Source organism: Paramisgurnus dabryanus, chromosome 19 (assembly GCF_030506205.2).
Source record: "Paramisgurnus dabryanus chromosome 19, PD_genome_1.1, whole genome shotgun sequence".
Taxonomy (NCBI): Eukaryota; Metazoa; Chordata; class Actinopteri; order Cypriniformes; family Cobitidae; genus Paramisgurnus; species Paramisgurnus dabryanus.
In genome coordinates this window covers 27,345,323-27,360,148 of record NC_133355.1, presented here as the reverse complement: position 1 = coordinate 27,360,148, position 14,826 = coordinate 27,345,323, and the positions used below count along the sequence as shown (strand labels likewise).

Here is a 14,826-nt window from a genome sequence, read left to right as displayed (position 1 = left end):
AGCAAGTAGACTTTTGAATCTAAAATATTTTTTCAATCTTTATGCCCTTACTGAGTCTATATCAAAGATATCAAGGTTATATTTTCACAGAATGTTCTTTACATTATTTACGATGATGTTATGCATAAAACATAATATTTGATATTGGAGTAAAGCTTGGCCTGGGGTTGTTCATCATGTATCAGGGCCTGTGCTGATATACACCATGTATCGAAGCAGTTATGTAATTGCTCCAGGGAGACGGCGTCTAATGCCGTTTAATAGAGTCTTTATATCCCAGTAGAACCAGCTGCCCTCTCATGGCACCACATATAGATTTATAACATCACATTACAGTCTACATTAGTGCTAATGATTATCTTGATGTCTGAGAATATGATATTGTGTTTCTTTTGAGAACTGTAGCAGTGGTGCACTCTGACTTATCTAAACTAATGTGATTGCATAGCATCATACATAATTCAGAAGTGCTGTGAGGTCATTGAGGTGTTATTGGGAGAAATCATTGTGTTTGAAATCCTTAATATGAAACATAGAGGACATGCATCATCGAAAAAAGCTTCCCATCATTGTTGGGGGCACCAACTACTACATTGAGTCAATTTTATGGAAAATACTTATTGACTCTGGGGTAAATATAAATTATGCATCCTGTTTGTTTGGAATTATATTTTTAACACTGTTTGGACACAATCGTTTTTTTACAAATCATTATTATTAGCAAAGGACATCTTTCATCAGAATCAGAAACTAAGTTTTAGTTACCGTACATGCAAAAATATAACCCCAGGTAGCAGACACTCGCATGTTGTAAAAATTAGGCATGGGCCGGTATAAGATTCTGGCGGTATGATAACCTTTAGCAAAAATACCACGGTTTCACGGTGTTGCGGTTTTGCCATTGCAACACTAAAATGTGTTATTTTCAAATGCCAGGTACAATAAAGCCTTTAAATTATAATATGCTTTCAACACATATAATATTTTCGTAATGTATATTAAATGTAAACATCAAATCAATCACACGACTTCATGATTTAATGAATTTTGTATAAGCACAGCTCATACCTTGGAGACGGTATCACAGAACATTTTAGTGGTTTTGAAACCTTGACTGTTTTAAACCTCGGTATACCTTGAAACCGGTAACCGGCCCATGCCTAGTAAAAATGCAAATCTGTAAAACGGAGAAAAAAACAACTGGATTCGTCCAAATAGAGATTTTGTGTAATAATATAAGAGAGTTATTAGCGTCTTTCTCTGAATTTGTTGGCAGAAATAATGTAAACGAGTTCACCTCTGTCTGGCCTGCAGCAGGGGAGTGATACTGATTCAGAAGCCCCACCCCTTTCAGACTCTAAGGCGGAGCTTGAGAAACTGGGCGGTCCTGAACTTCACAGACGCCTGATGGAGGTGGATCCCGACATGGCAGCCGTATTGCATCCTAATGATGCGCGCAAGATTGCGAGGTAGTTGCTGCTATTATACCACAAGACGTTACAATAATCATCAAATGGTTAAACTTGACTTTGTGATGTGGTGCTTTCGCAAAAAAACTTTGCGATCTTGGGATCTAATTTTAAAGGCTTTGGCCTGGATGTGGGATATGGCCTATGGCCTTAGAGATGTCCGCAGTGTGTTTCCAACGTGCGAAAGGTGGTGATTATCTTAAGCATAGGTCAGCATCATAAACTACTCCATGGAGGAAGGGGTTTAAGATTAATATGGCTTTACATTTAACATTTTATGCATGTTCAGTACAATCTCAAGTTTTGCTCTCGGTCTTGGAGTTTGATCTTGGTTGTGGATTTAAACTTGGGGGACACTATATACCGAAACTTTAAAGGGACTGTAAGTAGGACTTTAAGTGTTTTATTAATCCAAATTCATAACAATGTCCTCGTTGGTGTCAAATGACCTCTGCCAATGATCTGACTTTTCTTTGTAAGCTTAGAATTTCTTCTCTTTACTTACATTGAACGGGTAAGTCCAAGGAGGCTTCCATGTTGTTCCACTGTATTGATTAAAAAATAATGGCAGAGAGCGACAAAACGCAATAGCCTACTGCAACGTGTTTTCGTTCAGAACACGTGAACCATCTGAAACAGACAAGGAGATCAGTGAGTACATAATGGCTACCGTAGTTGCAACATGCATTTGGAAAAGCGAGGCGCTAGAGCACAATTCGTTTGAATGCAAAATACAGCTTCACCACTAGATGGGGTAAATCCTACTTACTGTCCCTTTAACTAAGCAACATTCTAGGGTTGCATCAACTAATCGATAAAATTGTCAATTAGTTGGTCTGTGAGGTCCAGAGGCGGCCTTACCTATGTTTCAACCGTTTCAGTTGAAACTGGCCCTGCCCTTACAAGTTGGGCCCCAGCCACGGCGCAAGAACGTTTGAACTATGATTCCTGCACGGGGCAGCTTACAGTGCCAGTGGGCGTTAAGCAATCACATATTTTTCATTTTAAATCAATTCATTTCTGCTCTTCATTTTCCCTCATACGTTCATACGCACTTTAGCCTACGATAGAAATTGGATTATTAATATGAAATGAATGTATTTTATTTAGTCTATAATAAAACTGTAGAACTGCATTAATATTTATTATAGGCCATTTAAATTGGCCATTTGAATTGTCTTGTTTTTCTTCTGCATCACAGTATGTAAACTGTTTTTTTATAAGATGAAACTACTTAGATGCCGTCAGCTCTCGCTCAGATTTCAATTGAACACCAGGTGACAAAATTGCTGGACAAAGATGAACTTATCAGGGCATTCTCAGCACTCAAACACAGAAGGGTGGATTTCTATAAAGGGCTCAGGTAAAATTTACGCTCGCCGCCCGGTGAGGTGTCTACGGTGCTGAAAAACCGTGGACCCCATTGTTATTTATAAGTTCGGTTTAGTGTCAATCAGACACTTTCTCTTCTTTGCTTTTGTTAAATAATCCAAGTTGAGGGGATGTTTGAGCTGTTTTTTTTTTTAAGTCAGCCCAGACAGCAGCTGAAAATATACTGTGCAAATCAATTAAGCGGAGAAGTTAGCATCCATAAAAGGTCGAGGCTTATTCACACAATAATTATATATAGTTTTAATTAAATAAGGTGGATAATTTCTGTTGAGCTGCCTGTCCGTGAAGCTGAAAGTGCACGTAATAAAATAATATATCATTGATGCAAACCAACAGGAATCCTTTCTTTATTTGCTCTATTATGTTTTATGTGGGTAGGGCCCCTTATTAGTTTATTGAAACGGGCCACCAGATGCTTAAGGCTGCCTCTGGTAAGGTCACATGTTCCCGCACCACTTTCAGAAAACGCAGACACGAGCCTGCTTCATACAGCGCCAATTGTGCACTTATAATTAAATTCAGGTGCTGTTTCTTTATAAAACGCATTCTGCAAGTTTACCAGGTGCTTTATTTTCTCACCGCGTGACCAGAGGACTTGCGTTGTCTGTGGCTTTTCAGTGGTTGTCTGAAATGGGCTTCTTTTAAATTGTTTCAGAAGGTTGGAGATTGACGAATTTGGTTCATTAGTTGGTATTTGGGCTGTGAATAGTTATTGGGATGCTTGTTGACAAAAAATTTTATAGTGTTTGGGCTGTTTTGTTACGATGATCTGGCAACCCTGACAGGACAATGACAAAGACGAAAGTATAAATGAGTTTGTATTAGTTTAATTGTTGTTTGGTTTTCAGAGAAATAGTAATGAACCACAAACTAAGCATCTGTTTCAAAATAAGTGGAAATACAGGTTTTTTTACTGTAACAATGCAGCAATGTAGGCTATATCACTTTTATATCATATGGCTTATTTATTTTCATAATAACAAGTAATGTTAAAACTCATCAAGGTCTAAAGTTGAACATTTAAATATGTTTATTAATCCGTGGCTTAATTTATTCATCACCACCACATCACTGTAAACTCAATACATTTTGTTTGTTATTATTTTGACATTGAAAGATGTTTTACTATTTAAAATCTGTACAGACTTTTCTATTTAAGGTTTAAAATTTCAAACTCCAAAAGATTATATTAGTAAAACTCTGTAATAGTGTGTGGCTTTTGCACTTTTAAAAGTACACTTCTACATGGGAATGAAAAATCTATTTGAGAAAATATTAGTTTTTATCCATTTACCCGATTAATCGAAAAATAATCACCCGATTAATCGATTATGAAAATAACCATTAGTTGCAGCCCTACAATATTCATTACTGTTATAAACTGTACTGTACATTTTCCGTTTAAAAGGTCACATTTATAGTAAATTTCGGGAAATATTTCACACAATCTACAGTTCTGATGTTTCTACCTGATATAAAGTCCTTGAACTCCAAGGGCATGATAACAGCGAGCACCTTCTGTTTAACATGACAGGAAAACAGGTTTTTGTTTTTACCTGTGTTCCTTTTTGATATGTGGCTTGTTACTGCCAAGTCATGTTCAATAGAGACACTGTTCTTCAGGTGCAACCCTTTCAAATGTATTTGAAATATGCATTGTTGACTGAACTGCCTTAAGTCATTTAATATTTTGGCTATGAAACAGATTTTTTTAAACAGCTGTTTGTTTGATTGACAGGAGTCTGCAGGTGTTCATGAACAGCGGAGTTCCACACAGCCGACTTTTGGAGGAGCAGCGAGGGCAGGATGGAGGGGATTGTCTCGGTGGTCCATTGCGGTTTCGTGACCCCTGTGTCTTTTGGTTACATTCCGACATGGACGGTATGAAAATCAGACCGTTGTAGGAGATAAGTCAAGCTGTTTTAATTGGACTTCTGTATGTTTCAGTATTCAATTCCTAATTTTTCTCTCTCCTGCAGCTCTGGATGAGAGGTTGGACAAACGTGTGGATGAGATGCTGTCCCTTGGGCTGATTGATGAGCTCAAAGATTTTCATCAGCGCTTCAATGAGAAGAAGATCAAAGAGAGCAGGTAGATCTAGGTTGTGTGAAACAAGATCATTTTTAAATGAGATTTATATGAACAAAAAGGCCTTGATGTTGGAGGAGATCCTTTATTTGGTGTTTTGAATTGGGTCAGATGTTCCACAATGACTAATCCTTAGCCCTTATTACCTCTGATTGAACTGTGAAATTTAATTCGCTCATGCTGGCTGACACAATAGCTACACAGCTGTTTTTAACTGTTAGAAATACAAGAAAGCGAAGTTTTGCAGGCTGAACCTGTTGTGCACATCAGACCTTTTCAGTTAACATGTTCCAGCAGGTTCAATGCCTGATGTTCTTTTACGGGCTGGTGGGGGGGTATGGAGGTTTAAGCAGGTTTGACTTTGAAGCTTCAAAAAGGGAGGCAACCTTGAATGAATTGAATTTTTTAAACCGCAAACTGCTTCATATTTAACTTTTATGATTCTGTCAATAATGTAATGATGACAATCCAGGATTTTGACATCCTGAACTGTCTCCAGTAACTGATGTACATAACACTTGGTTTAGTCAAAGTGACCGAGCGAGTCAAACGACTGATGTATTTTTTATTTACGTCAAAGTTCTTTCAGTTTCAAGGAATGGTTAACCCCAGATTGTCCCCCTGTAGTGAAGTGTAGTTTTTATTGTTGTTTATATGTCTATGTGGTGTTTTTAATATGCTTTAAGACAAACCATGTGCAAATTCATCATTTAACACCATTGCAGAGTATTTAGTTTTCCAAAGACTAGGCATGTTGCGTTAGTCGGTGTAACCAGTGATACACTGTGCTTAACCTCTCAACGATCACTAGATCACTTGCCCACCGCGGCACGTCTTGTACCATCGATTAAAAGTAAAAGAAAAAGGGTGATACATAAGCGATTTAACGCAAGCACTGCATTTAAACAATTGCCTCTAATTCAAAAGTCAAGGTAAAATGCACACAACTGCATGCGCTTTTATAAGCCCCTCCTATGCCAATTAAACGGTGCAAAAATTCCACATCAGTACATAAGACAATCATTGGTTCTCGCGTGTTTTTTTTAGTGTATATGTATGTTTTGTCAAAGTGTATATGACGACTAATCGCGAAACTTAAGTTTTTGTACTGGTCATGCCTACATAATTATAATAGGGTTGTGACAATTAATCGGGCAAATGCGCGTTTTCTCAATGAATGAATTTGAATGAATTACGGTGAAATGCAGCCACATCCAAAAGCCAGGGGGCGCTCTCGCTTAGAATCACCATTTGTGCCACAGAAGAAGTAGTATACCAAACACTATTCCAGGAAATGTCTAAAGGAATATTTATATCGCTGTTCTTCAGATTGTTTCAGGTATTTTCATGATAATAAAGAATATTTTAAATGATTGTGTTTGACGAGTGTTGCTTGTTATAAACGACTCAAACTTGTAGTGATTTTAGATTGATAAGGACTTCCTACTGATCACGGAGCCGTAGTACATGCACAAGCTGTGCATGAAACACTGAATCGAAGCCTTACGATTCAGAATCGATTTTAGACAGGTCTTTTTAATGGGAGAGCGATGCATCGATGCACATCCCTAAATTATAATAATTGATTAATAGATTAAGTGATTCGTTGAAATAATAATCAGCTGATTAATCGATTCCGCAAATACACTCTCCTAAGATTATTAGGAATACCTGTCTGTTCAATTTCTCATTAATGCAATTATCTAATCAACCAATCCCATGGCAGTTGCTTCAATGCATTTAGGGGTGTGGTCCTGGTCAAGACAACCTCTTAAACTCCAAACTGAATGTCAGAATGGGAAAGAAAGGTGATTCAAAGGAGCATTTCCCCCATAGAAACATTAATCTTTATTGAAAGTGTGCCATATTTGTAGTTGAAATGTAACGTACATTTCGAATTTGGTGCCTATTTGACCGAGAAAAGGGGTGTTTGTAGTCTCACTCCCTCAACAAATATATAGGACTTCCTTCTTTCAATGATGCAAAATGAAGGAAGTGCAAAACTGAAATCTGTATTTCTCCTTTCTCACCAGCAACTGAGGAAATGATGCATGACCATTCAAAAACATGACTGGGGTTCTAACTATACAAAGATTAATGCAAATGGGTGAAGTGTCCCTTTAAGCAATTTTGAGCGTGGCATGGTTGTTGGTGCCAGACGGGCCGGTCTGAGTATTTCACAGTCTGCTCAGTTACTGGGATTTTCACGCACAACCATTTCTAGGGTTTACAAAAAATGGTGTGATAAGGAAAAAACATCCAGTATGTGTCAGTCCTGTGGGTGAAAATGCCTTGTTGATGCTAGAGGTCAAAGAGATAATGGGCCGACTGATTCAAGCTGATAGAGGAGCAACTTTGACTGAAATAACCACTCGTTACAACTGAGGTATGCAGCAAAGCATTTGTGAAGCCACAACACGCACAACCTTGAGGCGGATGGGCTACAGCAGCAGAAGACCCCACCGGGTACCACTCATCTCCACTACAAATAGAAAAAAGGTTACGATTTGCATGAGCTCCCAAAATTGGACTGTTGAAGACTGGAAAAATGTTGCCTGGTCTGATGAGTCTCGATTTTTGTTGAGACATTCAGATGGTAGAGTCAGAATTTGGTGTAAACAGAATGAGAACATGGATCCATCATGCCTTGTTACCACTGTGCAGGCTGGTGGTGGTGGTTGAATGGTGTGGGGGATGTTTTCTTGGCACACTTTAGGCCCCTTAGTGCCCATTGGGCATCGTTTAAATGCCGCGGCCTAACTGAGCATTGTTTCTGACCATGTCCATCCCTTTATGACCACCATGTACCCATCCTCTGATGGCTACTTCCAACAGGATAATGCACCATGTCACAAAGCTTGAATCACTTCAAATTGGTTTCTTGAACATGACAATGAGTTCACTGTACTAAAATGACCCCAACAGTCACCAGATCTCAACCCAATAGAGCATCTTTGGGATGTGGTGGAATAGGAACCTCGTGCCCTGGATGTGCATCCCACAAATCTCCATCAACTGCAAGATGCTATCCTATCAATATGGGCCAACATTTCTAAAGAATGCTTTCAGCACCTTGTTGACTCAATGCCACATAGAATTAAGGCAGTTCTGGAGGTGAAACAGCGTCAAACACAGTATTAGTATGGTGTTACAAATAATCCTTTAGGTGAGTGTAGTCGTTAGTTGTAGTCTTGTTTGGGACATACTTAATCGTGGATACTATTTAGAACAGCTAGTATGCGAATTAGAACGCATGGTATAATTAACTGGATATCTTCTCAATGGATGTGTTAAAATTTGAAGTTGTTATAATCCAATAAATCCATGATCATTTGAACAAATCTACATATGAGTAAAGGTTAAAAACTATATTTTGCTGTTTTATTGGCTGAATAAAGTACTATAAGGTAATCTGAGCGTAATCTGAGGAATCTTGATTGAGATCGGATCATGCGACGCTGCTTTGGTCTGTCCTGTATTTAACAGTGCATTAACCATATTAGGTTGATAAGATGATTAATTATGATGATTGTTAGTGCTATCACATGCTGAGTTGTGCAGGGATATTGGCGGATGGGCTGCACTGCGGTGCGTCTGTGTGTTTGGATGTTGATGACACAGCAGTGTCTGGGGTTGGGCAGCTTTGGGGTGTGGCTTCTGGTGATTAATGAACCGGTGGCCGACTGCCCAGCTCTCCGTCCCTCCGATCGCACCCCGCACGTCCCGCTCAGACTGTCTTGCTCTGAAAACTCGCCACCCAAGCACTTTTCTCCTCTCTCTTGACGTCATTCTTCTCTTTCTCTTTTCCCTTCCTCCTCTTCTTGTCTGCATCCGTCGTCCTTCCGCCCAGCTTCTCACCTTACACTGGTAGCAGTCGCAAGGCAGCAAGGTCAGACTTTGCCTGTCTCTTCTTTCCTCTCTCTCTTTGACTCTCTCTCCTTTTCCTGTCAATAGACACCCCCTCGTCCCGTCTGCGCTGTCTGTGTCCCTGTGACCGCTTGATCTCTTTTTGTTTATTCAAGCTGACTGGCTTTTGCCTCCGGCCTGGCGTTCTGATGCATTAGTGACCATGTTGTGACCATGTTTCCCTCCTAATATTCTGAATGCTTTTACGATTTTACCTTTTGAGCTTACTTGGAGCATTTGTCATACGGTCAATATTTATATATCTGATTTTTTACAAAGTGGAATGAATGTTTACATGCAAGTCAAAGTCTCGTGTTAGGTTTTACAATTACCTTTATTAATAACGGCATGTAATGAAAAGACTGGGTTTTCCTTCCTGTTTAAAAACAGCTGCTCAGCAGGCTAGCTGGTCGGAAAGCTAACACCTGACATCAGTGTACATTTCTGGCAGAGCTTCTGTTGCAAAGGCCGGTACAGACCGCAACAATATAGATGTTATTGTCGTCTCTTATATCCTGTTAGGAAAAATACTGATATAACACCAGAACTCAATATACCACCCACCCCTAGTGTAATACTGCTCATAATTACATGCATGATCATTTGTTTGACCACACTAAAAGCGAAAACGCCGCACAAATTAAAAATCACTATTTCTATTAGCTGGTGGCAGTAAGTGTAAATTTTTTACCATAGTAAACTCGAATGGTGTCTAAATATCACAGCGGTTAAACGCATACACAGGGGCGCGCATCATCTACGCTGAGCGTAGCTGCGTATGGTTGTAGTTTCAGGCGTAGTTCAGTAGTGCAACAGGCGTAAATATTTTTTCACAATGTCGGACGTAGCTAAGCCCGACGTAGGACTTCTTTACGTTCGGCTGGTGCAACCGGATCCTGGTTATTTGCACATGATTAAACATGAGTCTTTATGGCGAGAAAACAAAGCTTTGTTGTGTTCATTTTTTTTTGATGTGGGGATTTGGGGTGCGCAGAAAAAAAAACTTCTATGGGACATAGAAGGGGGTGCGCAGAAAAAAGTTTGGGAACCGCTGTTCTAGAATGTTAAAATACTTGATTTGCTTTATAGTGATATTAATTTATTCAATATTAGGTACTTAGTTTGTCTGATTTGTGTTGCAGCCAGGATTATCAGCACGGTATATTCCAGTCTATCGGCTTTAAAGAGTTTCACGAGTATCTGACGGCGAGTCAAGACATCAGTCAGGAAGAACTTGAGAAACTGAAGATCAAGGGTAAGAATCCAACCTTTATTTTAGCTTGAACTTGAATGTCTGCTCATATTTGTTGTATTCTGTTTAGTCCTTTCGAATGAAAAGGGAGCGTGTGAGTGGTCTAGAATTTGTTCGGCCACAAAGCCTTTCTTAAAGAAACGTTTTAAAAGAGAAAACAAAATCTCAGACAGGCAGTCTGAAAACATTCTCGCTCTGTCATGTCTAACAGTGCATCGTGTTTGTTCAGGGTCAACGTTTTTATTCGTTTTTTTTGTAATATTCAAACAAATGAGCTTAATGAGAGTGAGCTTAATTCCAGAAGATCTGATGCACATTCAGACAGGTTTAATTTACATATTCATTATTTATGTAAGGATGGTTTAATTGATTATTAAAATCCCACTGTGGTTAAAATCAAGTATTGTTGTTCATACTGTGGTGTTTTTAAATGCTTTAAGAAAAAAACATTGCTGAGTTATCTTTAATATTTGAGTTTTTAAGACATCTCATTCCCGTGGTTTGAAATCGCCCTTGGGTTTGCTGCATCACACACACACACACACAACCAATCACATTTGAACTTGTACGTGCTGAACTCAACGTGAAGTGTGACATGGTCTAACCTGTGAACATCAGTGCTAAAAACAGTTGGTGCTGCAAATGCGCAATTCACTTGTACATTGCGAAACTGTACTTTGCAGTTACGTATCTGAAACTCTTGAAATCGGCATCAATGTACAGGTACAAAAGGATTTAGGCGGGAATTAATTTGCATATTCATATCTATGGTCCGAGCTGTGCTGTTGAGTAGTGGTGAAGACTAATTTGCATATTCATAGATCCATATAAATGAAATAAGGGAATTGCATTCAAGCTGTTTTAAAGCATGTAGAAATTACTTTCACTGGAAACATTTTAAAATATGCCATTATGATGCTCAAAGATGAGTTTTAGTATAATTTTTTATATATAAATATAATTTAGTGATAACATTTTTGGCTACAGGGAGACTAAAAAAAGCTATGCTTGCGCGTGCATCCATCTCTCGTGGGCGTCTCTCTTTCTCATGCAGGACACCGTAAATGAAACTTTTATAATTTTATATTTTTGATCTTAGACCACTGTTGAAAGTACTTTAAGCTGTTGGTTGAGCGCTTTACATACTTAATTTGCCACCTTGCATCTCAAAGCGATACGTGCCTTATCAATAATGCGCGCACCTGGAGCAGAGTTTTATGCCGGGCTTTGACTAGGAAGACGAGAAGGAGCCGCAACAGAAAAAGTGAGGGAGACAGATTCCCTGTTCAGTAATATAAAAAATTGAGGATGCAATACATTCGTGATCGAATTGTTGACATAATAATCGAATCAAATCGTGAGGCCAGTGACAATTCACACCTCTAGTGTGAACCTAGTTTTTACGAGCTGTCTGAAGCCTTGATATGCAGCTTTCCAAATGTGCACCACTAGCGTAGCCAGGATTCACAATGTGGGTGGGCCCAGAGAAAATCAGGTGGGCCTAGCCGAAAATGCATCTGTTATCAAAATATACAAACACACAACTACACCAGCTTCAATATATCACCGTTTAATAAGAACAAAAGCCTGTATGGGCCCTATTTTAACAGTCTAAGCGCAATGTGCAATAAACCAATAAGAGTCTCATCTCTCATCCCCTTTAAAAGCCAGTTGCGCTGGCACCATCCCGATTCCCTATTTTGGCACAATTGGTAAACTAAAAACTAAGCGGAGGAAGAATACCACCAGTTTAAGATTGATATTAAAAAATGCATTGTTTTTATTTGTTATTTTTTGGTATTAAAACCTTTAAAATAGGGGTGTGCAAAAAAATCGATTCACATTTGAATAGCTATTCAAGCTTTGCAGATTCAGAATCGATTAATAGAATTCCAAAAATCTATTCATAAATTTTTTTTTGTAATGCCGTGTTTCTTTTGTCCTGAAATGCGTTTATCTCACTCTTGTCACAGTGTTTCCCGCACATTGACTTTACTTATGGGCGCGCTGCTCAGTTATATTAACAAGTGCCCAAGTATATCTGGCATCAAATTTTGTCTTTTTTTGTTTTTCCGTGATGATGACACTCTTTAATAATGACATTTTGTGTGCGAAATGATGAGTTCGGTATGCGTTCACGTGCTCTCTGTTTCTCAATGAATTGGGATGCAACACGAACAAGCTTGTGTCACATTGTATCCTTTATAATTTCCTGAACTTGAGCAGAGTTTTACCATTAAGGACTTCACGCAGCACCCGCGGACCGTATGTTTCTGGGTTTATATTTGAGATGGTCAGTCGGGTCCGGGTCAGTCATAGTTAAATTACTTCGGGTCCCAAGTCTGATTAATATTGTGTGTAAAATCCGAGTCGATCGGAGAATGGCCGTGAGCGCTACCGCGCTAAAGCTCGCGTGCAGTTTCAGCGTGCCAACGGTTTCTATGGCGATAACAACTGGCTCTTGTTTTGAAAGTCACGACCACGCGCTGGATTTTCTTTCTCCCATTTTTCTTCCATTATTATTAATAAACCATATCTTTTCTCAAATCTATTGCACTGAACGAGCAAAGCTCAAGCTGACTCAAGATTTACAAAACGCAAAGCTGTAATGTAAAGTCCCCTGTCACTGGGAGAGCAAGTAGACTTTTGAATCTGAAATAATGAGTGGATTTAGCTTTTTTTTATCAGCAATAGAGAAATCGAAAGAGAGGAACTTTTCCTGCTGCTGCTCCATCTAATAGAAATAATAACCATTATAACACCAGTCACATTTATAATCTGTAGACCTGCACTGTCTATCATTTACATACTATATTATTGTATTTAATAGAGTTTGATAAAAGGGGTCATCTAATTGCTTCAGTTTTTATTTTTGCATAAAGACATAAAGTAATATCAAACTACATTTAATTTGTTGTGTTTCTTTTCTTTAAAATTGTATATCTACTACAATCACTCACATAGGAAAAAGTAAACTACATTTACATACTGTGAATCGTTTTTTTTTAAATCCGCAATTGGGTTTAAAATCGAGAATCGTTTTTTGAATCGAAAATCGATTTTGAATCGAATCTTGAGCCTAAAAATCGGAAATCGAATCGTGAAATTTTCTGAACCGTGCACTCCTACTTTAAAAGTCGTTTTCTTTCAGTCATGGAAGTAAAATTAGCAGGCTTTTAATTGCTGTAAATGTATTGATAGCCCAGATGATCAGTGTAATCTCAAAGAATATTTTACAAATATGCAAAGAAAAGGTTTGTACTTGCCTCTTAAGTTAAGCATGCACATTAAAAATTGATTTAGGGATTTCCGGATCTATTTTGTTTTAATAATTTGAAGATCAATTAAAATCGATATTTTTGCCCATCCCTTTTTTTTGTCGGACCATTGCACACAGCGTTTTGTATCATATTACACAGAGGATTATGCATCATTTGCCTTCATCCAATGAAAAACATCTCACTTCTGTATTTGCTATATTTGGAGTGACCCTCATATTCATTTTAGTTTACATTTAGACATCAAGCCCATTACTTTGGCCATGCCTGGTTCTAATTATGATACAGAAACCCCAACATATTGGTGACTATCTCTTCATTCACCCACAGGAATCGAGTCTCTCAAGCAAGTGACCAGACGCTACGCCCGAAAGCAGAATAAATGGGTGCGCAACCGCTTCCTCAAAAGTAAGTCTCCTGCCTCTCTGAAACACGCATTCATGGTTATCGTAGCTCAGGGCTAGTATTCAGAAGATAGCTGGTTTAATCCTCATAAAGGGCGAGTGATGAGTATTTTTGCACCCTTAAGTCAGAGATCTAAACCTGAGTCACTCCAGCTGAATGATGCATTTAGTGACTTGGAGACCTATGACAATACTGAGTGTTGGCTCCTCCCCACCTGATGTGTGACTAAACTGTGATCGACAGACTTGTCCAATGTGGTGCGAGTTTTCCTCTAATCATCTGAATTGTGTAGGGCTGTCAACTTTAGTCATTTAGTCGACTAATGGGTTGATGCCGTCTTTTTATTAAAACTCTGTATTTATTAATTTTTGTTGTAAAACCCCCCAAAGAACATTCCAGAATATAAAATTTAAACAGTTAAAGAACACCTTTTCCAGACAAAACATTTACGTCTTTTAGGCTATAAGTAAATTGCAGATTAAGTTTTGTTTTTGTAAATCCTCAGACATTATTTTTACCACTTAATTAAGTTTTGCTTTATAGTAAGCATTTCTTTAAAGTGAATTTCGTTTTGTATAAATTGTTTCTTAATTTTAATAAATGTTTCATCAACCAACTGCATGTATTTAATAAAGAAAACGCAAATAAAGCAGACAATATAATAATCGGGCATGGAGCCGCCAGCACGGCGTGTTCACTTGCATAGCATTGTTAACTAGAACGCACCTCATCATAAATGAATAAAACTCAGCGTATGCCTATATGCCTCATACATTAGCATTAAATATCTTTGCTGCATTCGTTCTAGAAGATGACAGTTTCTCACACACAGTGAGTTAGACCCGCCTTGGCCGGTGCGTATTTTACGCATTTTTAAGGTGCCTGTTTTATCCATTGGTTTTATGGTGTTGCAGTCTATTTGGCAACATTCCGCATACGACGGGCTTAGATTTGGAAATATTACATCTACATTTCAGTGGTTACAGAGGAGGTGATGATGATCATCTTCTTTCTTTATTATTGTTAGCGCTACCTC

The 14,826-nt window shown here is 38.4% G+C and overlaps 1 protein-coding gene across 3 annotated transcripts in view; it reads left to right on the top strand.

The window, feature by feature from the left end:
* trit1 (tRNA isopentenyltransferase 1) overlaps positions 1-14,826 on the top strand; it is a 61,388-nt gene that overhangs the window by 28,636 nt on the left and 17,926 nt on the right. For 2 of the 3 annotated variants that reach the window (XM_065294554.1, XM_065294553.1), the window contains exons 3-8: positions 536-631; positions 1,315-1,469; positions 4,600-4,742; positions 4,841-4,952; positions 9,998-10,110; positions 13,716-13,793. In XM_065294554.1, the coding sequence (XP_065150626.1) occupies positions 536-631; positions 1,315-1,469; positions 4,600-4,742; positions 4,841-4,952; positions 9,998-10,110; positions 13,716-13,793 (697 nt within the window). The remainder of the gene's footprint in view (positions 1-535; positions 632-1,314; positions 1,470-4,599; positions 4,743-4,840; positions 4,953-9,997; positions 10,111-13,715; positions 13,794-14,826) is intronic. The other variant, XM_065294555.1, reaches the window with a different exon arrangement.